This window comes from Phocoena phocoena, chromosome 18, assembly GCF_963924675.1.
Source record: "Phocoena phocoena chromosome 18, mPhoPho1.1, whole genome shotgun sequence".
In the NCBI taxonomy this organism is placed as follows: Eukaryota; Metazoa; Chordata; class Mammalia; order Artiodactyla; family Phocoenidae; genus Phocoena; species Phocoena phocoena.
This window is the reverse complement of record NC_089236.1, coordinates 2,534,054-2,560,110: the sequence shown is the minus strand read 5'-3', so window position 1 is coordinate 2,560,110 and position 26,057 is coordinate 2,534,054. Positions and strand designations below refer to the sequence as shown.

Below are 26,057 nucleotides of genomic sequence, written 5' to 3'. Positions count from 1 at the left end.
CTCTTTTCCTCCCTCCCTCCCTCAGTCCTTCCTTCCTTTCTTTGTATATATTTACTGAGCACCTGTTCTGTGTTAGGACCTCTTCCAGGCCCCGGGAAGCCACCAGTAACAGGAGACACTAATTCCAAATCTGAGTTTGTGTGGGGTTGGGCATGGATCAGAGAGAGAACTGGAAGAGGGGGAAGAATTAGGCAGCGACACCAAGTGCAGGTGAAAGAGGAGGGGAGTGTGAGCTGTACCAGTTCTCTGCCCCCTTTGTAAGTTCTCTTTGGATAAGCTCATCTTCTTGTGTTTCACCCAGGCCTCTGCTGTCACTTCTTAGGAAGAAGTTCTGCGACCATCCGAGTGCCTTTCCTGTCCCATCTTGCACTGCCCCAACCCCCTCCCCTCACTTAAACAGAACTGGCTGACCTCATAGCGTGAATTTATGTATCATTTGTCCACTTGTTTATTATTGTCTTCTTCCTCAAAATGTAAGCATGACATAGGGACTCTGTTTTGTTCATTGCTGTATTCCTGCAAGTTAGAAGTGCGTGCCTCTAGAACACAGGAGAGGTTTAACAAATATCAACAGAGTGATTAAAAGAATGATTCCCTAATCTATATCCTTAGCTTTGACCCCTTGCCTGAGTTCCAGATTTGCATTCCCCATGCTGACCAACCCTTTAAAGGATATCCTGAGTGTACTTTGAACTCCAGGTGTTCAAAGCTTTTTGTGATCAGCCTCCTTCCCTAGCCAAATCTGCTTCACTTCTTGTGAAATCCTCTGCCTTCAGGTCATTTCTTGTCTCTCGAGTCTTCACTCTGCACCTTTGTTCCTTTTCCACTACACCCTGTTTGCCTGGCTCCTTAAGGAAATCAGAGATCTGAGGGTTATCAAAGGATTGAGGTGTGAAAGATTTGTCCTGGCACTTTAGCAGAGGGCTGAGCGCTCACAGTTTTTCCACTTGTTGATATTCCAATGCACTTGCTTGTATGGCCTCGTCTGATTGAAGAAGTGAACGTGAACGTTCATCCGTTAGGGTTTTCTGGCCTGATCTTTATATTGAGTTTGCATGTTCTCCTGTAATTGATTGAACATGCTTACTTGTTCCAAGTAGGGAAAAACCTGCATGACTTAGAGCAACTTCACTTTTAAATACGGTTGGAAGGAAGGGATGGAACAGCTGTAAGGGTGTTTTGTATCTTTATGACTGATAGTGAGTTCTGAGTAATATTTTCTGTGGAGGAGGGGGTAAAATTGAAAAACAGTATTTAATACCATTTTTGGGGTCAACACTAAAATTTAATTCTATTAAGGGTATTTAAACAAGAAGCACACAAGTTTACCTGTTCACGACAGAGCCTTTGAGTTGTCTGAGTAGACGTTGCCTTTTTTTTTTTTGCAATGTGTCTCTTCCACACCTACGAGAGACTTAGCCGGAAGAAAGGACTGACGTGTTCTGAAGCGTCAACAAGCCACATACACTTTCAAATTACAAGGCAACGTTAGTCACTCTGGGGCGATTCCATCAACTCTGAGACTCGTGCTTCTGATTTCAAGGAGCTTGCAGGTGTGATGGGAAACGGGCCACAACAACAGAAGACAATATTGCCAAAATAAGTTGCATATGTTTTAACGCGTCATAGGATACGCTCGCGTGCATTCTCATCTATCACTTTCCTGCTGGCAGTCCTTACTCCATCAGGAAACCGAATCATCGATCCTCCTTTTGTACCTTAAAAACAAAGAGGAAACGAATCCGCGGGGACACTGTTCTGCAGCCGCCTCGTTCCCCGCTGGTGCCCGAGAGGCCACCGTCAACCTCATTTGGAGATGCTTCCAGAGACTCAAATCACTACGGTTGAAGGAGACGTAGGCCCTGCAGGTCTAGTTCTGCATGTCCTGGCACTTTTGAACTCGGTCAAGGAAAACACAAGTCTTCTGTAAACCTGAGTCCCGCGTTTCCAGCGGAGTGTTGCAGGCGGTCCCTGCCTTGCATTGTCGCAGACGGATGGAGGGGGGGCGGGGGCGGGGCGTGAGGGAGGGGCGGGGCCAGGCAGCTTCTCAACTACAGATCCGGGTGGGGTGGAGCCTGTAGGCGGGTCGAGTCCTGATGGGCGGGGAGGGGCCTGAGGGAGGGGCGGGGCCTGGTGGGTCTAGGGTCTCCTCAAGGAAAGGTGAGGGAGACGCGGGGCTTGACGGGAGGGGCATCTCCTCCGGAACGGTCCATGAGGGGCGGGGCCTTGGGCGGGGCCTGGGGCCTGGGGCAGAGCCTGCGGGTGGGCCTTACGCGCAGGCCAGGCGTCTCCTCAGCTAACGGTCCTGGCGGGCGCGTGCCCGCGGGCGGCGCCTCCGGGGCCCTTGCGGCCGGGAGCGCGCCGCCGCCTCTGCCGGCCCCTGCTCGGCCGAGGCTTCCTCCAGCGGCTCCCAGTCGGCGGGCCGGGCCGGGAGGCGCGGGCTGCGGCGGGAGCATGGTGCGGGCGCGGCAGCGCCGGCGGTGAGGACAAGTCATGGGCGACAGGTGAGCGCGGGTCGGCCCAGGGCACGGCCCCACGTGGCGCCCGCTGAGGCCTTTGCCTTCACACAGGTGGCTCCGGGTGACCGTGCTTCCCGGCTGCGTGGGCTGCAGGACGATGGCGGTGCCCGCGACCTGGACGGTGCGCGACGTGAAGCGGCGCCTCGCGGCCGAGACGGGCTTCCCCGCGTCGGAGCAGCGTCTGTGGCTCGGAGGCCGACAGGTAGGGCGGGGACGGGGTCCTGGGGACGGGGGTGGGGTCTGGGGATGGGGCGGCTGGGGCGAGGGGCTTGGGGACGGAGCCTGGGGACGGCAGGACCGGGGACTGGGCCCGGGGATGGGGCCTGGGGACCGGGGACGGGGACCCGGGGACGGGGGCGGAGGACGGGGTGTACCGGGGACGGGGTCTGGGGGGAGAGGCCGGGGATGGGGCGGCCGGGACGGGTGGCCGGGCTCCCGCTCGCCTGGGAATGATCATGCCTGGTGGATACCGATCGAATGACGGGGCTGTGTGCCTGTCACTGCTGTGATTTCTGTCGATTTGCCGTTTCAGCATTGTTTCCCCCTCCCCCCTTTTGTCTGAATCTTCACTTCCTGAAATTAAGATACTTTTTTGATGGGCGTTTTAGCAAGAGGGGTTTTTTTTGTTTGCTTTTTTGGTTTGCTTCTTCGGAGCCATAACCACTGAAGTGACTTCATCATTACTCATATATTTCTGACTTTGTTATGCATTTAACTGGAATCCTGGTCAGTACTTTTTCACCTTTTATGTCTTAGATGTTTCTACCCATCTCTGAATCACAGAAATTTAGGACTGAGAGGCTCTTCAGGCATACTTTAACATGGAAGCTGTTATTTTGAGGAGGAAATTTATAGTAAAACTTGTAAGGTGCAAATGAATGATTTAACAGATCAAAACTTTGGAAAATTGGAGTATTTCATGTTATATATAACATTTAAGACTGGTGGAAATACTACAGTTTTCTTAAAGGAGGTGTTAAATGGAGACGTTTTACTAGAAATTAACTTATTATTTTATCCTAGTAAATATCTTCACTTTTTAAGTGATAAAGAGGTAAAAAAGAGTTGAACCAGATACACAAGGACTGCTTGAACCACCCAGGATGGCATTTCAAGTATTGGATTTCCTAACTACACAGTACAAATATTGGGGACATGCTTGGTACCCGTGATTTGTAACCTCTCAGTGTAATCTTGGCCTTCTGTGTGCCTGGGTGCACCCTCTGGTCTCTTGCCCTCTTAGACAGATTCTTGTGTTCCTCCAGGGATCAGTTCTCCTTACTCCTTGGTTCCCCAGGGTCTTTGGTGTGAGACAGTGGCTTGATTGAGGGCTTTGGGCAGGACTGAAGAGGAAAGCTTCTCATTCTTACCTCTTTATCTGTGTCTGCCCCATACTCTTGACCTTCCTGTGTACCCACCCGGGTCCTCTACCTACTTCTTTGGTTGTTCCTCTGGTCCTCCTTTGTCATCTTATTCCCTAGATGTGGTCAGAGCCAAAGAGTCAGTTGGGGCTCTGTCTTGCTATTGGAAAGGTTTCTGGAAGTGTCTCTGCAAAGCACTGCTGTGGGATGGTGGACGCGGGCGTGGTGTGCAGTGTGTTTCAGATTGAGTGGGTGCGCGGCGGGGAGTCTAGTTAGGAAGCTTGTGCTAGAGAGAGGGGTGAGCTTCCAGCCTTCGATCGTGGAGCTGAAACTGAGAGGAAAGGATGCACAGCGGGCTTTGTAAAAGACAAAATTATGGTGGTTTGGTACCGGACGGGGGTGTGTATTTGTGCAGACCGAGGGAGGGGTGGTGGCGGTGTTGGATGTAGAATAAGGGAGAAGGCCCGGCCAAGGATGTTCACAGGCCTTGAGTCAGACCAGGAAAAGAATGCTCAGTTAGCAGAGATGAACAAGTTCCGGGGGATCCAAGTTTCAGTTCGCTTTTGCATATGTTTGAGCTGGTGGCAGAGTATAAAGCATCTAGGAAAATGCGTGAAGAGGTAAATGACCTAGATCCTGTTCCTGTATTACCAGCGGGTAACAGGCCAAGTTAAGTAACATGTTAGAATCTGTTTTCCTGTTTCTGGTAGGAATGGGATAAAAGGAATTCTAACCAGTTCTGAGGTCTCTGCTGTGTAAGAGTCTAGGGCGTGATCGTCAACAGCCAGCTATGGCTCTGGCACTGAAGCTCAAGGGATAGCGGTCAGGGCTGGGGACATGATTTTGGGAAGCAACTTGCTTAGTGCGTTTCTCCTTCTGCACCTTGGTAAACTCACTGGGAATATGATTAACATTTGCTGAGCACTTAACCATGTTCCACACACTGTTCTGCTGGGGACTCTCCATGTATCATCTCATTTACTACTCAGAACAGCCAGCCTCATGGTTGTGACTAGTCCCTTTTGTAGAAGAGCAAAGCTAAGATTCAGAGAGATAAAGTATCAAGTCAGGATTTGAACCCACGTCTGTCGGATTCCAAAGTCTATGGACTTCTGACTATTCCACATCAGAGAGCACCTGTCAGGCTGCCTATTGCGAATAAATAAAAGTTAAATGTAAAGTTCTTTAAAACAAAGAAGAGCTTAAACCATTAAAAGTGAACTTTGAACTCAAGGATGGAGGTCTCCTAGAAAACAGTCAGAGGGCACAGTTCTCTCCTGATGCAGAGGACGGGCTGTGACTTCTGCTGAACTGGTTAACTTAGTGATGCTAACGCGTGTCATCAAGAAGGGTCTCCTTTTTATAAGCGAATCTTTCACAGAGGTGGTTTCTTTCCGTTTTTATTCAGTGCCGCTCAGAACCTCTTAGATTTGAATCATTGGTGAGACTTCTGCATGTTTCAGGGTAAAAAGAAACAAAAGCTGCTGACACCTCGGTGTCACTCGCTGGCTCTGGTTGGTTTTGGACTTAGCATTGGGCACTTACTTGGTCCTCAGTCTTTCCAGGTCACCTACCATCCTTCTTCTCCTTGTCTCTCTTGCTTTTCCTGGTCTGGAAGAGGAATCTGTAAGTTCTTCTTCCTGTCCTGTGAAGAGAGTGAAGCTGTTCATTAGAGCTGCGTATCTTCCTGACACTTTCTCCTCGAGCCAAATGTGTTTGAGCCTCAAACCCGGAGGTTTGAAGTATTGCTTACCTATCCTGTCTTTTAGTTGATCAGCAATGTCCTGCCTATCAGCTCTTGAATCTTGAGAACCTCCTTGTGTTCTTGACAGCTGAACAGAGGAAGAAGTGTTGGGAAATCCAGACTGCAGTTAATATTACACTATTTGCTTCACAATTTGGAGAGAGTTATTGTTTCCTAGTAAATGAAAGTGAGCGTCTCTGAGGTCCTTAAGGGAGGCTTAGGCTGGCCTGAACAGAGACCCGGCGTTCAAAGTATTTTGTCATCATTCTGTTTGAAACAAAATATGAAGACTGAAATGGGCAACGTTTAAGGTTTCGTTGCCTCTGGAGATGAACACGACCAGTGTCACTTTGCTTGGTTGAATGATTTAGGGTCCAAGGAGAGAGGCCCAAGCAGAACTCCCAAGTCTTGGCAGGCTCAGGGGGAGAAAGCAGGTAGCGCTGTTGAGGTTATCTCTGCTGCTTGATTTCTCTTTGGGAGAATCACTGCCTTGCTATGGGCCACTGATCACAATCTACCAAAAGCGTTCAGTGTCAGGCTCACACAGCAGTTGGGTGTGTTGTCACCAACAGGGTTCTACTCCGTGTATTCTTCATTTTCAAGCCCTCTTTAACACCTGGAGACATCTTCCTGTGTTACAGATTTCCTTCCTTCCTCCCTTCTTGCTGTTCTTCTTTAAAAGTACCTTCGCTAACTGAATTGGACTACTAGTCCTTGGCTTATGCATAGCTCTCTTTTAGTAATCAGTTAATTAGTTAATTAATAATAGAATGAACAACCTTGATGACATCATCCAACTGGAGCACTACAATGCTGTTGCCGGTTTCCTTTCCCTCTGTTCTTTTCTTCCCCAGCCTGTATGCCTATCTCTTTTGCCTTACCTCTTCGTGTGTTCTATTCGGTTGCCTTTTTATAGTTGTTTCAATAGTTTTATCGTAAGTGTGTGTGTGTGTGTGTGTGTGTGTGTGTGTGTGTGTGTGTGGATACCTGTGTTTGTATGGATGTGTGTGTATAAGCTAAACAATATACTGTTTACTTTTAGTTGTTTATGAACTTAACAAGAAGCTTATTATGCTATATGTAGCAACTTGGATTTAGCTTTTTTCACTTAATATTATGTTATGAATATTCACCCCAATTTATGTACAGTTTAGTCATTTTCATTGCTGTATAATATTCCACTGTATGAATATGTCATAGGATTTGGGTTGTTTCTGGATTTTTGTTGTTAGCAACAGTACTGTTGTGATTATCTTTGTCCGTATTTCCTGTGCACAGAGGTTTTTTTTACAGGCTTGCCTTAAGATTCAGTGGGAGCACATATGTGAAAGTGTTTATAAACTGGGAGCTGTAACAACCGTTAACACCATGTCCAGATTTGTATTTTAGAAATGGGGACTAGAATGAAGATGATGTACAGAAAGTAAGGAGACCAGATGGGAGATGGTTATAAAAATCCAACAGAAGTTGAGAGTCTGAACAATTGGAAGTGGAGAAGACCGAGTTAGATGTGAGGGGAACTGGGAATGGACACGCTGGTGCCACTGTCCGTGGAGGAGGGCCGCTGAAGCCGCCTTTTGGTAGGCCGAGCTTTGGGAGCCTGGAGGGCAGCCGTGTGAGGTGGGGGGTGGACGATGGAGATGGTGGAGTCGTGATATGGAGAGCAGTGTCCTTCAGAACCCTGTCCTCCCTGTCAAGGAAGGGTCAGTTGCAGAGGCAGTTCTCACCTCTTCTACCAGAGGCGAGAGCTGGGGTAGCGATTGCGGACTGTTGCCTGAAAGTCACTCCTCAGTAGCATGAGTGCGCTGCTGGGGAGAAGTGGATCTGGCTTTTTTTTCAGAAAAGCAGTCCATTACCTGCTCCTGTGGGTCATGATCACACACTGTACCCTGCCTTTGTGGGAAGCAGAGCAGTCACCGAAAGGAAAACGTATATTGAGGCATTTTTCAGGAAAGCCAGTTGGGGAAATCATAGACCCAAGCAGCTTCAGAGGTTGGAGTCCTCACTTATCTCTTCCTTTCACATCATAGCTTTTTTATAACAACGTCTATAAGCAGTTTACCAAAGTGTATTTCTAGGAACAGTATCTTACAAGATGCTCTTCAAAATAAATGAAAAAAGAATTACTGCTAAAATTTGTGAAATACCACATAGTATAATCCTTTTAAAGAAGGTTACCATAATATTAATATGTTGAGTGCCCTAAAAACCAAATTATTCCAACAAATTAAAGCTTTTTTTTTTTTGGTCCTCTAATATCTGTCGAATCCCATGGAGCTCTGTTCTGAGTAATACTCTCTGGAAATGCCGATCAAAAGAATGATTTTGTTTATGTTGATACTCCTGATTCACCATAAAATTTTAAAAATTATTCTAAAGCAGAATCTATATATCTTTATCTATTTGTAATTATTTAAGGAAAAAGCATTTACATTTTAAAATAAAATTTATGACTAAATTTTTGTTCTCTGGAATATTCACTTCTCCAGAACAACTTATTTCCTTATACGAACACTTAGCAAACAATATTTCTTTTTTGTTGTTATGCATATACATAAATCCACTCTTTTTTAGATTCTTTTCCCATATAGGCCATTACAGAGTATTGAGTAGAGTTCCCTGTGCTATACAGTAGGTCTTTATTAATTATCTATTTCATATATAGTAGTGTGTACATGTCAATCCCAATCTCCCAATTTATCCCTCCCCCATTTCCCCCCTGGTAATCATAGGTTTGTTTTCTACATCTGTGACTCTATTACTGTTTTGTAAAACAAACATTTCTTAGGTAAAAAAGAAATGAGGTAAAGTTTTGAACTTACAGAATTAGGAACTATATTGCTTTTCATAATTTTATTTTCTTTTTTCAGTTATCTGACTGGATCAGGATTGGAGATCTGACTTCCCAAAATTGTCATCTTTTTGTAAACCTTCAATCAAGAGGCTTAAAAGGGGGAGGTATAACATTGACTTTACCAGGAGTAAATTCCATTTTTAGTCGCATGAAGATTATGTTTTAAAAATAAAATGAATGTACATAACATTTGGATGTGATGAGCGGATGTCAGGGCCAGAGGAACACAGGTGTGGGTGGAGCCAGTGAGCTGTAAGGATGCATTGGGTGGAGTAGTCTGCGGGCAGGGTCCTGTGGATGCTTGGTCGTGGCGGGTAGTTGTACCAAAATGATGCAGATAAATTCATAGTGATGATTTTGTCTTAAGCACAGATTTCTTTTTTACTTATAAACAGATGTATTTTTATTCTGTGCATCTGAGAAATTATTTCCCTTCCCCCATGCTCCCTACGCTTTGCTGTCACCTGTCTGAAGGTGACCTGGTTGGTCAGTTCTGAGAATCTCCAGTTTAGGAGAGACTTTAGGGTATTTGAACTGGGCAGCCGTTGAGACATTGTGCCGTGTTTCAAAACACTCAGAACATTGGCTGAGTTTGCGACCATTAAGGATGTCATAACAGGCACCAGAATCTCTGGCTTATTACTTAGTGGCAAAGCAGCCACAAAATAGCGCCATTTATTTCATTTGCTTCGGAAAATAGCAACACCCCGCCATGCTCTTTATTTTTGAATTAATAATCTTATGTGACATTTGGTATATGTTTGAACAGTTTTTAAAAACCTAATTTGTAGTTTAATTAAAAATCTTGAGATTTGATAAAATTGAATTTGCTTTACTTTGTACTGAATCTGTTTAGTCAGGTAGCCCTCGTACCAGAGGGCTGCAGTGAAGTGTGTGAAGTCAGAACTTGCACACCTTCGTTGTGTCTCAGAACCAAATAACATGTTGATAATAGGCCAGAGGACTGGACTTTCTTCTAAGTTGTTTTACCTGTGTTCTCAGGTCGATTTGGTCAAACAACTCCCCCACTTGTTGATTTCCTCAAGGACATTTTAAGAAGATATCCAGAAGGAGGACAGATTCTTAAGGTGAGGTGTGGGTGTGTGCATGTGTGCATTTACATTGATAAAAATGAGACAGAGTAGTATTACTTACAAGGCCTGTTAGTATTTACATGTTAGAATTTTGTCTAGATTTGAATGGCTGTGTCTGTTTCCCTCTGCACCTGCAGTGCGTACGCTGGATGGGATGGCTTGAGATGCAGTCCATGTAAATATGTGAGGTTTCAGAGGCAAAGGAGCCCCCTAAGCCGCAGTGTGCTGTAGTCATGCAGTGTTGCTCTAGGAACATTTATTTGGTAATTTTATGTAATTCTGTAATGTAATTTTATGTAAAACATTGTGCAGGGGCATTGCAAACCAACCAGCCGACCAAATAAAATAAGACAAAACCCACATTCAGGGGCCATGAACCCATGCCTGTTTGACTCCCCTAGATTTAGAAGTTTGCTTTTTGGGAGAGTTTATTTAAAAGGATAATTGTTTTAGTTAAGTATTTCTATTTACAGTATATTCTTTTAGTTTGAATACACTCATTAAAAAAACAAACTGAACAATCATAAAAGAATGCAAATGGAAGACACTGCAAAAGTTAGATTTTGTATTTAAGCTTCATGAGAAACTTCCTTAATTAAGTGTAAAAGTAGATCAATTATTATGCATTTTCCTCTAATTAGTTAGTGTTTATTATGTTCAATATCTTAGCTCTTATTATATTTTCTAGTTTAGATGGTAACATTTTAGAGACTAAGCGCTAGGTCAGTTTAGCTTACCTTAGTGTTAGTCATACTCAGGCAGGCGCTGACTGAGGAGTGCTGTACCCTAGGGAGTTTAATAATGATGAGGCACTGGGGCAGTTTAAGTCTGTCTCTGAGAACAGGCATCGGTGGCTCACAGAAGGCTAATTTGAAAGCCATTTTTATATTGAGATATTAGGAAAGTGAAGGTGGGAAGAGTGTCATTATTGGGTTATGGGGGTAGAGAGAGGTGAACAGAATAAATTTAAGATAGGATTTAGTAGGGCCTCATCAATTCGAAAATGAGTGATAGAGATCCTGTTGGCAAACAAGGCAGTGGTCGTGACAAGGTCTTTGTACATTCTTAGGCTCAGCAAGCGCTGATGTGTAGTCCTTCCACTTTGCTTATTGTGTAGATATGTGTACCAGCCAACTCAGTATGATTTTTGTCCCTTGGATATTTTAGTAGAATTCTACCGCTTTAGATGTAATAGGAATCTTAGAATTACCTAGACTTAGGCCACCACCTTGTGTGATGTTTGCTGAAACAGATCCAGAGAAATTTTAGTGACTAGCTCAAGATCTTATGCAAATTGGCACATTTATTGCCTCTTCTTCTCAGAGTCAGTTTGAAAGAGATCCCCTGAGAAGAAGGGCCCCATCGTATTTTTTGTTCAACTTGAGACTGATAGTTGGAATCTGGGACTTGGGATGTTATCTTGTTTTCTTCATCTCTGTTGCCTAAAATACACATAAGTCTCAAGTAGCTATCCAGATGAAAGCAAGATCCAGCCTCTAAAGTGCTATCATCCTGTAAGTTAAACTTGCATTTTGCTACCTATTTAATTTTTATTTCTACCTTTAATATTCTTTTATATTATACCCTAATGTAAATAAGATTGCTAATTTTTAGGGATTCTACTAGACTAAATAGGGTGGGAGTGAGTCTTAAAAATCCCATGAGAAATGGGAAGTTGTGTAAACAGGAAGACTTTGCAGCTGATGAGGAGGTAGATAAAAGCGTGGTCACGTGTTCGTGTTTGGGGTTGAACGGCATGTGGGATAACTGTCCCCAGCCTTCTGGTGTGCACGGGGTGAACTCACCACCCACCTGATGTCACAACCAGCTCTCATTTGCACACTGCTCCCGCACTCAGTCTGATGCTTGTCTTGTTGCATGCAGGCAGTGTGCTGTGTCACCCGCTCTGATGAAGGCTTTGCTGTCGGCATGGCTGTAGTATCAGTGTACGCCCTCTGCGGTTCCTGCCCATCCCTGCCACCCCCCACCCCTGTTAGTGACTCCAGGGTGCTGGGAAAGTAAAAAATAGTGCCCCCCAAAGTTAGAGGTTCACGAGTGTGCTCATACAGGGTGGATTATTCTGTGTCTAAAGACCCATCCATTTAAAATATAACCCCTTGATTTGGTTTGGTCTAATTCAGAGCTCATCCAGGAAATTGTCACCTGTTTTTTTTTTTTTTTTTTTTTTTTTTTTTGCTGTACGCGGGCCTCTCACTGTTGTGGCCTCTCCCGCTGTGGAGCACAGGCTCCGGACACGCAGGCTCAGCGGCCATGGCTCACGGGCCCAGCTGCTCCGCGGCATGTGGGATCTTCCCGGACCGGGGCACGAACCCACATCCCCTGAATCGGCAGGTGGACTCTCAACCACTGCGCCACCAGGGAAGCGCTGTCACCTGTTCTTTACGTTAGACTAAACTAGGTCGAATTCTACTAAAATATCCAAGGGAGAAAAATTATACTGAGTTGGCTGGCGCACAGATCTACACAATAAGCAATGTGGAAGGACTACACATCAGCACTTGCTAACTGTAAGAATGTACAAAGACCTCGCTCACGATGCAAATAGTGGGTTTCCTTTACTTATGTGTAATTACTTTTTAAATATTATAGGTGAATACAAAGATGGGCAGTAGATTACTGTTTTATTAAATATTATTTTTTGGTGTATTTCTTGACTAGGAATTAATTCAGAATGCAGAAGATGCTGGGGCCACAGAAGTTAAATTTTTATATGATGAAACTCAGTATGGAACAGAGACTCTTTGGTCAAAAGATATGGCACAATATCAGGGTAAGAATCAATAATTAGTTATGGACAAGTTTTATTTTATGTACTAACAGGTGAGTTTTAGTGATTTACAATTGAGTGTTTAATGAACAGTCAAGTTACCGCCTGTCCTTCACTTCTTGGCGTATTTAACTCCAAGAGATGTTTTTCTCTGCTTTTTGTGGGCAGATGTCTCTGCTAGTTGGTATTTTTACAGAGCGAAGAATAAAAATCTTGAAACTCAGAGTCATAAGCAATGTAAATACATAAATCTCTTATTCTGTTCAGTCAACTTGTGAGCATTTATATCATTAGCGAGACAAATAGAACACTTCTGTGCATTTGGAAAGAAGTTAGAGGCTGTGGCTTTGTGTATTACTTCGTGCTTTGAGAGTGCCCTTGAATTATTTTGAAGTAGGGTGAGAAGAAAGATTGAAGGAGAGAAGTGAGTAAGGAAAATGAAAGTAAAGACAGTAAGAAGCGATAACGAACGTAAAGACTGCTGAAGTCCTGCGCCTTGAAGTGCTGTGTTGAAAAGAACATTTGCAACTTTTAGTGCAGCTTTAAAGTCAGTAGGGTGATTGAATGACTGTGTGTGGTAGAAAGTTATCGAGAAAAGGGAGGGTCAGTTCAGACTTCCCTGGACATATTTTTAAGGAGATTAAGTCATATATTTTTTAAGAGGTTTCATGATTTAGGAGGGTAATCAACATTACTGTTAAACATCTAAATACTAAATATTTAGCATTTATGATATATTTATTATGTAAATAAATACATATATTTATTCTTAGGTCATATTTGTGATATGGAAGTTGCATTTTTAAAATTCTATAAGGAGATGGGATGAGACGTAGTATGGCAGGAGGTTTTCATTCTAGCGCTGACTCCTGCCCCCTTCATGATCTTGGGCAAGTCAGCTCACCCCCATTGTTCATTTGTTCGGTGAGAGGGTGAAACCAGTCAGGTTTCCTGGCTCTGAGAGTCTGTGATTTAATGTAGTCATTGTTGAAAGATACCCCGCGTAGATATGAGGGACTTTTGTCTGAACCCTGATCCTGCACGGGGCTCCCCGTGGCCCACGTCCGTGGGGTGCTGATGTGTGGAGTGTCAGTCGGGCCCGCCCCTCGTGTTTCCTCCCTGTGCCTGGGCGGGGCCCTGAGGCTGGCTGCCTGTCAGCCTTCTCCCCTGTGGAGCGGCGAGAACATAGTCCCCCCGCCCCCAGTCACTTTGAGGGTTCAACGGGATTGTGTGTGTCACAATGCTTTCTGTCTGGTGTCATCCTGATTTGGGGAGTGTCCTGTAGAACTGTATACGGGAAGAGATCGGGAAGAGATCCTGGAAGTATTCTGCTTCACAATTCTCTCATGTCTAGGAGTTTTTCCTTCCAGCCCTGACTTCACCTCATTAAAAGAAAAAATTATGAAACAAGATTATTTAGCTGACTTTATGCATAAGCATACTTAGAGGCTCTTTAAAGTGACGTCAGATTAGACAATTTTTTAAAACTTGCACATACAGAAGGAAGTGGACATGATCTTTGATCTCTTTAATTAACAAATGTTTGTTGAGGGCCCTCCATGCTTGTGGTGTTTGAGGGTCTTTCTCTCGCATTCAGACATGAGCGGTATCTTGGCTGGTGTCATCTTCTTGGGTCACAGTTTTTTCCCTTTACTGACACTTAGTGTTGTACACGAGAACTCTTGAGTTCAACTTGTTTGTTATGTAATGAGATTACAAAAGACTCAGAATGTCAGATCCGATGCAGAAAACTCAGAGATCTTCCCCAGTTTCTCACTTTACTAAGGATTTCAAGGATGTGGTTAATTAAGAGGTACAAGTGAAGGAGTGTGGCGAAATCTGGGGCTCCCCCAGGCCCTTTCCTGCTGTGTCTGAGGACACCCTGTGGCCTGGGTTTAGTAGAGGCAGCCTCCACGTGCTTGTCCTTCCTACAAAAGCCTCGCGGTCTTGGCCTTTTCATATCCCCACTTTGACTATTTTCCAAGTAGCAGCCACGCCATTTTTGTAAAGCAAACTGTGGCCAGCATCCCCATATCTGTGCTTGAATTCATAGGCACGTGGAAGGGTTATTTTTCACCCTATGAAATAATATATTAACAGGGTTTCTTTAGTCTTCTTATACATTTACGGGTAATTCCATTCACAAAAATAAATAAATATTCTATTTAGGAACAAATTTAAAAGTAGTACGCTGTGATTAATTTTCTTCTTTGCCCTGTGTTTTGAGTATCTAAGTCCATAATTTTTCCTTTTTGGATTTTTGGTCAACAATACTATATTTCTTCTGCTGGTAATTTTTACCATTAATTTGTAATTTCTGTTTTTTTTTTTTTTGCGGTACGTGGGCCTCTCACTGTTGTGGCCTCTCCCGTTGCGGAGCACAGGCTCCGGATGCGCAGGCTCAGTGGCCATGGCTCACGGGCCCAGCCGCTCCGCGGCATGTGGGATCTTCCCGGACTGGGGCACGAACCCGTGTCCCCTGCATCGGCAGGCGGACTCTCAACCACTGCGCCACCAGGGAAGCCCCGTAATTTCTGTTTTTAATGTGAAAACAACAACCAAACTGTAATGCTCAATCAGTCACTCCATTCATTTCTTTCCATCTTCCCATCAAATAAGCAGTGTTATGTAGAGGAAGTTATCGTAAGAGAAGTGAACACCCAGGCTCCCTTCTTTCTCAACACCTGCATGTGCCTCTCGATGCCCAGGGCCAGCTCTCTACGTGTACAACAATGCGGTTTTCACCCCGGAGGACTGGCACGGCATTCAGGAGATAGCACGGAGCCGGAAAAAGGACGACCCTCTGAAGGTCGGGAGATTTGGAATTGGGTTCAATTCTGTCTATCATATAACAGGTATGGTGTTTGGCTTTTCAGTCTTGAGACTGAAAATTATTTTAGCCTATATTTTATACTTTATTGGGTTAACTTCAGAGATGATACTGTTTTAAAAGGCATTTTTCCCAAATTCTCTGTCAGTGGCAAGAAGTATATCAATGAAATATCAGTGCATCTTGTGTTTTCTCAAGTTACCATGGTAACTATGCCAAATCGTCATCATGTGATGCAAAAGTTAATGCCATCATTTCTGGTGGAATCAGTGTAGTATATTAAGTCATTTTATGTGAGGTTTGAGATTTTACGTGAGCTGTTGAAAGCCTACACAAAATTGTTACTCTAAAAACTTTTACACTGCAAATCTTTAAGAGTCAGGCAAACTGATTTTCACAGATTTTCTTGTACATAGGTTTAAATAACAGGAAGAAGAAAGTATAATATCCAGTGGTATTGAATAACTGACAAGGGGAGGACCTTTGAAATGGCTCTGGTTTCTCACTTTCCTCATAAAAATTTTACTCTCTTTAAACTTACGAGTATTTTAACCATTACTTTGAAATCATGCTTGTAATCTAGAAAGAATATGAGGTTTCTGATTCATAGTTATAGTAGGAATTACTTGAAACTCTTAGGGTAGACACCTCTAAGGGTATATGGCTGTTCTTCCAGAATCAGAGCTCTTAGTATTTACTATAGTTTTGTGATAAAACTTTTTTATGAAATTAGCACTTGTTATCGTTTAGTTTGAAACCGTTTGTGCATTTTGAACTTGCAGGAGAAGGAGGGTTGAGCTGGCAGAGCTGGAGCTGTAGCTAGAGTGGCACATAATTTATTGCCCAAACTGGGACACTGCTGAGAGTGAAAGAGGTGGTAGTATTCTCAGACACTGGCCTGAATTGGGACTGCCCTGGGCAAGTGGGATATAGGGTCACCATCACTATGGCCCACTTTTAGTAAGCCTATTTGTTAAATTGCATTTACATTATTATGATATATTGTATGATATTGTGTTAAGTAATATTAGTTATGTGTTATGTAATAACAGTGATGAAATCATTATATAACAATTGTATGAATATTAATATTCATGTGTTCAAGTATTTGTGAGTTACTCCTCACATCTGTGTCATGTAGTGGTTTTTAAATTTTATGGGGGCACACACGTGAGTTGCATAAGCATGGAGCCAGTTGTACAGGAGTGAATTGTTTAGAGATTCCCCTGATGGCCAGCACCTGCTCTCACTGTGGATTTGTTCGCTATCGGAGAACGATCACATTTATGTGGGACAGTGTTACCCGGGGTGCTGTTCTCTAATCCGAGGATTCACGAAGTTCTTGAGTCCTGCTTTACAACCATCAGGAGCCTCCCTGACGGAGTTTCAATAGTGGGAGTGGAACAGGGAGTGTGGATGAGGGGGCCGTGGACCGGCGTTGCTGGTGGACATGGTGGCTGGGCCAGTGGATGTAACATTTCCTACTTAAAATACCCGAGAGCTTAGGAGTCGGCGGTTGTGACACCTGAGGCTGTGGTCAGTGACCATGCGTATTACAGGTGGACCTCACGGAGTTGTGTCTTGTGTGAGGGTTAGGCCCTCAAGTCACTGCCCATTTCTCACTCGCTCCAGGGCACGGTGCTTGCTGATCATCTGTGTTCTTTCCCTTCCCTGTTTTCTCAGAGAATCTGTGGTTGAAGTTTTATTTTGAGCATAGGCTGCAACTCTGTTCTGTTTAATTGGGTTCACTTGGCTATGGGGAGAGTGTAAATATCCAAATTCTCTTTACGTATTTTAATTGTTTAATAAGTGTTTGAAGATGTATCTTAGGTTTTCACAACAATCATGTAAAGTCTCTCAATGCCTGGTACTTTTTGAATCAAAAGAGAAATCATTTTTTGTGCTCAAAGAATTATATTTCCAAAGCTAGACTTAGTTTGTTTTTAGATAAATCTGTGTAGAGTCATCTTGTGGCTCATGCTTTTTCGTGTGTAATATATGATAGTAACTATGTATTGTAGTTGTACTTACAATTGTCCTTTAAATTTCAGAGTTGATCATGACTTGAATTTTCCTTTACAGATGTTCCTTGTATCTTTAGTGGTGATCAGATTGGGATGTTAGATCCTCATCAGACACTTTTTGGTCCACATGAATCAGGCCAATGTTGGAATCTCAGAGAGGACAGCAGAGAAATTAGCGAACTTTCAGACCAGTTTGCACCATTTATTGGCATCTTTGGAAGCACCAAGGAGACGTTTATAAATGGCAGTTTTCCAGGAACATTTTTCCGTTTCCCCCTTCGGCTACAGCCCTCCCAGCTTAGTAGTAACCTCTACAATAAGCAGAAGGTTCTCGAGTTGTTTGAGTCTTTCAGGGCAGATGCAGACACGGTGCTGCTCTTTCTGAAAAGTGTGCAGGACATCTCCTTACACGTCCGCGAGGCCGATGGGACGGAGAAGCTGGTCTTCAGAGTGACTGCTAGTGAGAGCGCGGCCCTGACACAGGAGCGGCCGGATTCTATAAAGATCCTGGGGGCCGCCATCAGTAACTATTGTGAGAAGATTCCCAGCAACAGCATAACCTGTGTCACGTACCCTATAAATATAGTTTTAGAAGATGAGAGTGCCAGGGGTGCACAGAAAACGTCTTGGCTGGTGTGTAACAGCGTGGGTGGGCGAGGGATTAGTAGTAGGCTTGATGCGTTGGCTGATGAGTTGAAGTTCGTCCCCGTCATTGGAATAGCCATGCTGCTGTCAAGTGGAGATGAGCAGGAGGGAGGAGCAGCGTCTGAGTTCTCCGGGAAAGCCTTCTGCTTCCTTCCTTTACCGCCTGGCGAGGAAAGCAAAACTGGCCTCCCGGCTCACATCAGTGGCTTCTTTGGCCTGACGGACAATCGCAGGAGCATCAAATGGAGAGAGCTGGACCAGTGGAGGGACCCGGCCGCCTTGTGGAATGAGTTTCTCGTCCTGAACGTCGTCCCTAGAGCCTACGCCACTCTGATCTTAGACTCCATAGAACGTCTGCAAGCGGGAAGGAGCCCCGACCTGCCCCTGTCGGTGGACGTCATCTACAAGCTGTGGCCCGACGTCAAGCGGGCCACGGCGCACTGGCAGCCCGTGTTGGAGCCTCTGTTTCACGAGCTGTTCCAGCACGCAGTCCTGTATTCCCTCAGCGGCCACTGGGTCCCCTTGGAGCAAGCGTGCTTCTCGGAACTGGACGAGAGTCTGGAATGCACCAGGTCCGTGCTCAACTATCTCCAGAGCTCAGGGAAGCAGGTCGTCAGGGTCCCGGCCCACGTGGCCGCCGCCGTTCAGCTCGCGGTGTCCAGCGTGAGGCCCGTGAGGAAGGTGACGCCCGCGTGGACCCGGCAGGTGCTGCGGAAGGCAGCGCACCTGGGCGGTACCAGCGCCGCTGAGAAGCTGCATCTGCTAGAGTTCGTGCTCTCCGACCAGGCCTACGGCGAGCTGCTGGGGCTGGAGCTGCTGCCCCTACAGAACGGAAGTTTCATCCCTTTCTCCTCGTCTGTGTCTGATCAAGATGTGATCTATATAAGCTCAGAAAACTATCCCAGGTATGCGCGGACCCCACCTTCTGCCCCTGCCCGCACTTCCAGTCGGCTGCTGTGAAATTCGTCAGCTGTCAGTGTGGATGTTACCTTAGGGTGACTTTTGCAGAGCTGCTTTGTTAAAATAGGAAAGGATACATTTTTACATTCTAAGGTGAAAGGCATCCAGATGTTTACCAGTTAAAGAGCGGGTCCGAGCAGTTGTTTTTCTTGGAAATTCCAATAACAGAACACAGAAAAGAATGGTTATAAAGAGCTAATAGTAACTACAGTTAGTCAAAAGTGAATTATTTTGATGAAGTTAATTTAAATTAATTAAAATACCACACTAAATAATTCTTTATAACTCAGGGTGTGTATTGACATTTCAGAAAATAAAATGAATTTTGTTCTAAGAAGTTTAGACAATTTCTGGATTTAGATATGGTCCACGATGTCCTCATGTTTTAAGTGAAGCCTGGATGATACTTGATCAAAAAGTGTTGCAGTGTGATTAGATGTGTGCCTTATAATTGATGTAATATAGTAATTACATTTAACTGGCTTGAAATTATATGATTGAATTTCTGTATCTTAGAATTGTTAGACGATTGAAATTGCTGTGTTTCTTTCACCCTTTAGGTCCCTTTTCCCAGGTCTCGAAGGAAAATTTATTTTGGATAACTTGAAGCCTCACCTTCTGGCTGCTTTAAAGGAAGCTGCCCAAACCCGAGGTATTATAGCTGTTTAGTTGTTGTTGTTTTTTTAATATATGTATTGATTAAAATGACAGTTTATGTAAGTTTCCTATTAAGTCGAACCGTTACGAAATTATTAGTTACCCATTTTAGACGTTATCACTCAGCAGTCCCATGTGGTTCAACTTCACGCACTTGTTGTAGTTTAAGATGTGTCAGTGCTGGATTCTGACATCCAGAAGAATCCGAACGTGATACTGTATTTAAAAGTCTCTTGTCATGGTCTGGCGGGGTGCCTTTATGCATGTGGTCCCTGGCACGTGCGCAGTGCTTTGCAGGTTTCAGTGCTCCCCGTTTCTTTTCCATTTGTGCCCCCAGCCTCATCCCTTGTAGCCTATCCGGTGGTGAGGGCGCTCTCGTGGGTTAGAGGGCGCATGCGCGGAGAGAAGGTCGTCAGCCTTGCTCTGTCCTCACACCACCTGCCTCCTCAGTTCTGTGTGGCTGTCCTGAGGCAGCGTCGAGGAGATGCAGGCTGACAAAATGACCTCTGCCGCGGGGCCAGGAGAGGGCACTCCTGGGGTCGTAGCGAAGGCTGGGTGTCCTTTATTGGGAATCCTTTTTGGGAAAAAAATCACCATGGTTCTGTTTAGTATTATCTTTCAACTTTTGTGAGCATCCTTTCTCTTGTAAGACTGTTGCCTGATCTTTTTCTAAGTTAGATATTGGCCTGAAAAATTCTAGATTTGTCCTACTCGTTGAGGTTGTAAAGCATATTCTTTGTTATGTGTCTTTTATACTATATGCTGTTTTCTTTTCAAAGGTGATGACTGTGCATCATTCATGTAAACAGAAGGGAAAGGAGCTGGAATGGGGGAGGCGAGTTCAGGATGGAGCAGAGTGACGCTGAAGGGAGTGCGGGTGTGAACTGGGAGGGTGTCCCTGGGACACTGCTGTTCCCAATATCGAGATCCCTTCCTTAACTGGGAGTTGTCATCTTCAGAGTAGCCTTTTTGGGAGTCTAAACGTGGATTCCTATTACTTTGCCATTCTTTGCTCCAAAGTTTTAGAAATCCATACTTTTCAAATTCTCTATTACATTCTTACATAAAAATGTTACGTTGAAATATAATGTACGTACAGAAAAGTATACATATCTTAAATGTAGGCCTAATGAAGTCTTATAAACTGAACATGCCCAGATCAAAACCAGAAGACTGCCAACACCCAGGGACTCCTGGCTGCCTTTTCTGTGACCGTCCTGTCCACTCAAGGGTAACCGTGACCCTGACTCTTAATAGCACCGATTGATTCAGCGAGTTATTGTACCCCCTGTGGGGGGATCACAGTGTGCACTCTGTCCGCTGCTCTCACTTACTCCGAGTTTGTGAGATCCGTCCAGGTTGGTGCACGCAGTTGTAGATCATCCTTTCTCATGGCTGCGCTATTTCATTGTGTGGTTTCACTTTCTTCTGAAGACAGATTTTTTTGTTAATGGCCAGTAGTTTCTGAGGTAGATAGGGGTTTGGAAATCAGTCAGAAGTTATTCAGAATCAAATCAGGTGAAAGGGGTAGAGAACCAGCAGAATCATACTGCTTTTACTCAAAATGTTCAAGTACCCTGTAGCACAGAACATGGCCACAACTTGCTCCTCGGGCCTTAGATGGATGGGGTACCTACTGTAATATTTTTAGGGACAAATTAAATTCATATACTCTTAACTTTGGTAATTTGACATTGTTATAACGCTAAGTCTTCCCACTCTGTATGTCTTTTCATTTTCTCCCCTACTGTGGATTCTGATTTGTTATTGTAGGATCATACCAATACCATGTTTTATCTCTGGCTCCTGGTTAATTTTTTTTGACTGTTAAACTAGAAGAGATGTCTTCACTGTGTTTGTTGCCCGTAACCTGTGGCTCACTTACCCCAGAAGTTGTCTTCGTGGTCACTTTTCCTATCTGGATTAAAGTATTGGCCTGCCACCCTGGTGATTATTTAATAATCCTGATCTCTAGCCTTTCCGGTATTTTTATCTGGCCATATATGGGTGATGGGTAACTGCTTCCTGGGTATCTTCTCTATTGCTTTTATACCATTGGTTCCAGGCAAAAATTTGTTTTTGATACTACTTTATTGCCATGTTTTGGGAACATTAAACATGAAACATGTGTAGGGGCTGATGGGGACCCAATAAATGACACCTCTGCTTTCCTGAGAGCCGCGTCAGTGAAGAGATGCACAGAGAGGGATCCAGCAGGTAGACATCGCCAGTCTCCCCGTGTTACTGATAATCCTGGTAGTGGGGCTCCTGGCTTGCGGCGCATGGTGGACTTGTGCTGTGACCCCTCCAGAGGCGGGTGAGCTCGCCAGGCCAGTTGCAGGGGCCCTGGGAGACCTCGGGCTTCCTTCCCAGGTACACCCTGCCCCACGAGTCTCCCTGCGCAGGGGCAGAGCCTCTTCACCCTGACTGGTTGATAAGTCATTCCTCTTTCTGGTGTGTGGGGCAGGTGGGGAATTACGAGTGGGGAGGGGAGAGGCCGAGAGTATTACGTCTGTGTAGCTCCCTTCCTATGGTAGGGAACGTCCCAGATGTCTAACAGCACTGGATCTTTTTTGCTCTAAATAATGACTGATTGTTTTGCTGACACAAAGCACTGTGGACTTCTGTTTACCAATTATCAGTAAAATCTGATTGGCCAGTTTTGAAAGTACTGCTGCATACAATTGAAGTATGAAGTTTTTTTCCTCTGCAGTGGGTATTTCTCTAATTCTGTAGCCCAAGCAAAATCTGTCTCATTGTGTGGTAGTTTTACCTTTCACTTGCTTCACATTTAAAATCCTGAGCTAAGTATTAAGTTACTACTTGTACTTTCACCGTTTACCTCTGTTGCCTCTTTCCCATTGGCAATTACATGCTTCTGTCTTTTCCGTTTGGGGGAAAACAAAACAGACCTTGACTTTGATTCACGTTCTCGCATCCCGACATAGTCCAGCTTCTGGAAGGAGTGGTGTGTGTTTGTTGTCTGTACTTTCTCATCATCCGTTATCAGAGCACATGGACTTTTGCTTCTACATCATTCCAATAAAGTTGCCTGACTGAGGTCGCCAGTTAATGACTTTTCAGAAATTATAAAATCTAGTGGAAAGTTCTGTTCCTTTTACCTGATCTCCCTGCAGCTTTGGTATTATTGGTCACTCCCTCTTTGAACTCCCTGGCTTTGATGATACCACTCTCTCGGTGTCCTTATACTTCTTTGCCTGCTTCTGAGAATTATTTGTGAATTCCCGTCCCTCAGCTTACCCCCTAAATGGGATTAGTTCAGGAACTCCTTGCTCAGCTCTCATTTTGTTCCTTACTTTCTTCGAGTATACTCATTCACCCCCAGGCATCCACTGTCACGCATATGTCATGGTCTCCATACCTTCAGTTATCACCCCAGTCTCAAGAGGGGCAGTGTAGTGCAGTGTAGTGGTTACAAGCCTGGGCTCTGTGGCCGCACAGATCTGGGCTCAGACTCGACTCCTCCATCGTGTGACTTTGAACAAATTACCCGACCTGTCTGAGCCTCTCTTTCCTCATCAGTATCATGGCAGTACAGGAACATCCTTCCATTAAGAGTATATCAGGGAGATCAGCTCAGTGCTTTGTGACCACCTAGAGGGGGGAGATGCAAGAGGGAGGAGATATAGGGATATATGTATATGTATAACTGATTCACTTTGTTATAAAGCAGAAACGAACACACCATTGTAAGGCAATTATACTCCAATAAAGATGTAAAAAAAAGAGTATATCTGGGGCCCTCAAGATTCAATTACATGAAATGCAAGATTGCTTTCTTACAAGTGGAATGAAATGAGAAAAAGGGTTGAGTGGAGGATGGCAGGCAGTCACAACTTACCAACTGAGTTTTATCCAGTTTGCATTATCGCAGCGGGGCAGCTTATTGATAACCTCAATTGTAATATTTTAGTTGTGGTAGGCGTTTCTCTGAAGATCGGATGATGTGTACAGAACATGTACAGTTTAACACGCTACCTGCTCATAAGAAATGGTGATGAAATGGCAGCTGCTATCATTCTGCCCTTGGAGTTCCTTAGGAGTCTCAAGGCCGGCATTCTCCCAGCTGGGGTCCTCATCCTCTCTCTGCGTCTGTCTCTCCTCTTGCCCGGTCCTTCCTCCTGAGAAAGGCACCTGTTACCATGCCCAGGAATGAAGCCCTCGCTCGCCATCCTTGTTCTCCAGTCTCCGGGGTCTGGGGATTGCATTTTCTCTGGCTGTGCTGCAGGCCCTCTGTCTCGGGGACACGCCGTCACTGTGCCCACATCCCTCGTCTCATCGCCGCCTGCCCCACTGGCGGGTTTCGAGCAGATCCTGACGCGGGACAGGCGCGGTCTTGTTCGTGTGGCCTGCGGGGCGTCCCGTGGTTGGCCCCTCGGTGTCCCTCTTCTGTTCTCGTCACCACAGGCGCTTGCAGGTGCACAAACTTGAGTTCCCCGCACCCTGTGGGACCAGCACCCTGTGGGATTTGTCACCGCCATGCAGCACAGCGCCCACTTCAAGGTTTTTTACCCGAATTAAGGTTTTCTCATACCTGTGTTTTGCACACGGTGTTCCTTTTGCTTAGACTACTGGCTCCCTCCTCCACTTGGCCCTGTGACTTTCCTTCACCTTCTAACCCTCAGCCCACGCACCTCGTCCAAGCGGCTCCCTTTCCCACTCTCGAGCCTCTGACCCTGCCCGGCACCGCAGACCTGAGGGGCCGTCTCTGGTTCAAGCCCAGACCCTGTCGCAGTCCATGTGCTCCCCTTTGCCTGGTCACAGGCACGTTTTCACTGTGCCAGACTACGAATCCTTGAGAGCAGGGGCCGTCTGTTACTTCTTTTGTACTCCCAGTGCCTGGGTGACAAGCTAATGCTAAGCCCCCGCGGCTGGGCCAGGTGGGATGGTGTTGCACGGACAAGGACGAAAAGGCAGACCCTCCACTGTGCCTGTGAGTCAGGATTTCTTGTGTCTTCAGTATCTCCTTTGCTCTCCACAACCCTGAGATAAGCGTCACCCTCCTTTGAGGGCTGGGGACATTGAAGCCGAAAGAATTTGAAGGGTTTACGTGACCTGCTAGAGCTGCAGAGTTGGAACGATGATTCTGTTTTGTTTCGTTTTTCCTATTACAGGTCGAGATTATTTCTGTGTTAGGTTACCTGAGCAAACGGGTGACAGTCAGAAGTTAGAGGAGCCGGTCAATGGGTTTTGGAGGAAATAAATAGAAAAAGAGTTGAGTCAGACAAATGGTAGGAATGGCTAATAGTTTGGTTTTAGTTCGTATTGAAATACATCTTTAAATCTTAAATGTATATTCTGCTACGTTTGGAGTTTTGTTTATGGCTTTTCTTTTACATAATGATGTGTAAGATTCTGCAAACTGTGTTATCTTAAGATACAGAATAATTCCTGTAGCCATCATGTGAAAATTGTGACAATTCTGGCTTTTTCTAAGAACGGATTTAATTATATTCTAGCACAACAACTTCTCTGGGGATATTCAGGTATGATGACTAAATGTGTTCATTTGTAGCCTGATGTTTTTGTTCATTTGATTCTTTGAATCCTGGTTTTTCATTTACCTAAGTAGCTAGAAGTTATATCAGTATTTTTTTTCTGGTGGTAATTATTAAAGGAGACAGGAAACTATACTAGTGGAGTATATAGGCGGTTGTTACACATACCACAATAAAACCATATTCAAATGACTTGGGAACATTCATTTCATAGGACGTTTAGTCTCAAATGAAATAATTATGTTGAAATTGGTATTTTAAGCTGTGGTATTTAATGGGTAGGTGTGAGAGTGCACACACCTATTATACGATGCACGTAAATATTGAGATTAAAAAGGTCAGAGGGGGATCCATTCTGGGATCTGTGCCGATGAAGTGAGAGGCCCTGCGTGGACTGGCCACAGAGGAGCGTGGTCCAGTGTGCCTAGTGCCCCCGGGGAACGAGCAAAGGTAGAGTGGCCGCCAGCTCCCATTAGGGACGGCCGCTGACTGTTCGCACAATGCTGAGTGTCAGTTATTGACTGTCTTTTTTTTTTTAAATAACAAGTTTTGACTCAACTTGTATTATTTCCCCCCAGTTCATGTTTCACTTGGAAGATCAGAGGATGTAAGATTTGCTTTACAGAAATTGTTTTTATAGTAAACATTAGTTTTTGAGTCAGTCTCTTCCTTGAAGCTGAAATAAATTTAGAAACCAAGTCATTGTTATAGTGATAATTCATATAAATATTAACTTTGGTTTCTAGCTTGTGTTAAAAGCGGCTGATCATCCACACCTGCTATGACTATATATTCTTATATTTTTAAGGTGTGAGCAAAGAAGAAGACAGGATCTTGATGTCAGCAGGCTGCACAGTTAGCGCCTGCCCTGGGGACTCGGGGTTGTGTCAGCCATCTCCCCGCTTGTTGTCGGTCTCCTATTAGGGATGGAAACTAGGAAGCCGAAGCAGTGTCAGTGATGACTTCTGGAGAGAAGCTGATCACGAGTGCTGTTCTGAATGGCGCTGTGCCTTCCGAGGTAGAATGAAGTTTGCGCCAGCCCCCTTGGGGTGTCAGGTGCCG

The 26,057-nt window shown here is 44.8% G+C and overlaps 1 protein-coding gene across 1 annotated transcript in view; it reads left to right on the top strand.

Annotated features, from left to right (window-relative positions):
- The first annotated feature begins 2,571 nt into the window (after positions 1 to 2,571).
- SACS (sacsin molecular chaperone) overlaps positions 2,572 to 26,057 on the top strand; it is a 37,617-nt gene continuing 14,131 nt past the window's right edge. Inside the window, exons 1-7 of the mRNA XM_065896238.1 lie at positions 2,572 to 2,721; positions 8,495 to 8,582; positions 9,481 to 9,566; positions 12,252 to 12,363; positions 15,069 to 15,215; positions 17,273 to 18,764; positions 19,380 to 19,471. Of these exons, the coding sequence (XP_065752310.1) occupies positions 2,617 to 2,721; positions 8,495 to 8,582; positions 9,481 to 9,566; positions 12,252 to 12,363; positions 15,069 to 15,215; positions 17,273 to 18,764; positions 19,380 to 19,471 (2,122 nt within the window). The 5' untranslated portion in view covers positions 2,572 to 2,616. The remainder of the gene's footprint in view (positions 2,722 to 8,494; positions 8,583 to 9,480; positions 9,567 to 12,251; positions 12,364 to 15,068; positions 15,216 to 17,272; positions 18,765 to 19,379; positions 19,472 to 26,057) is intronic.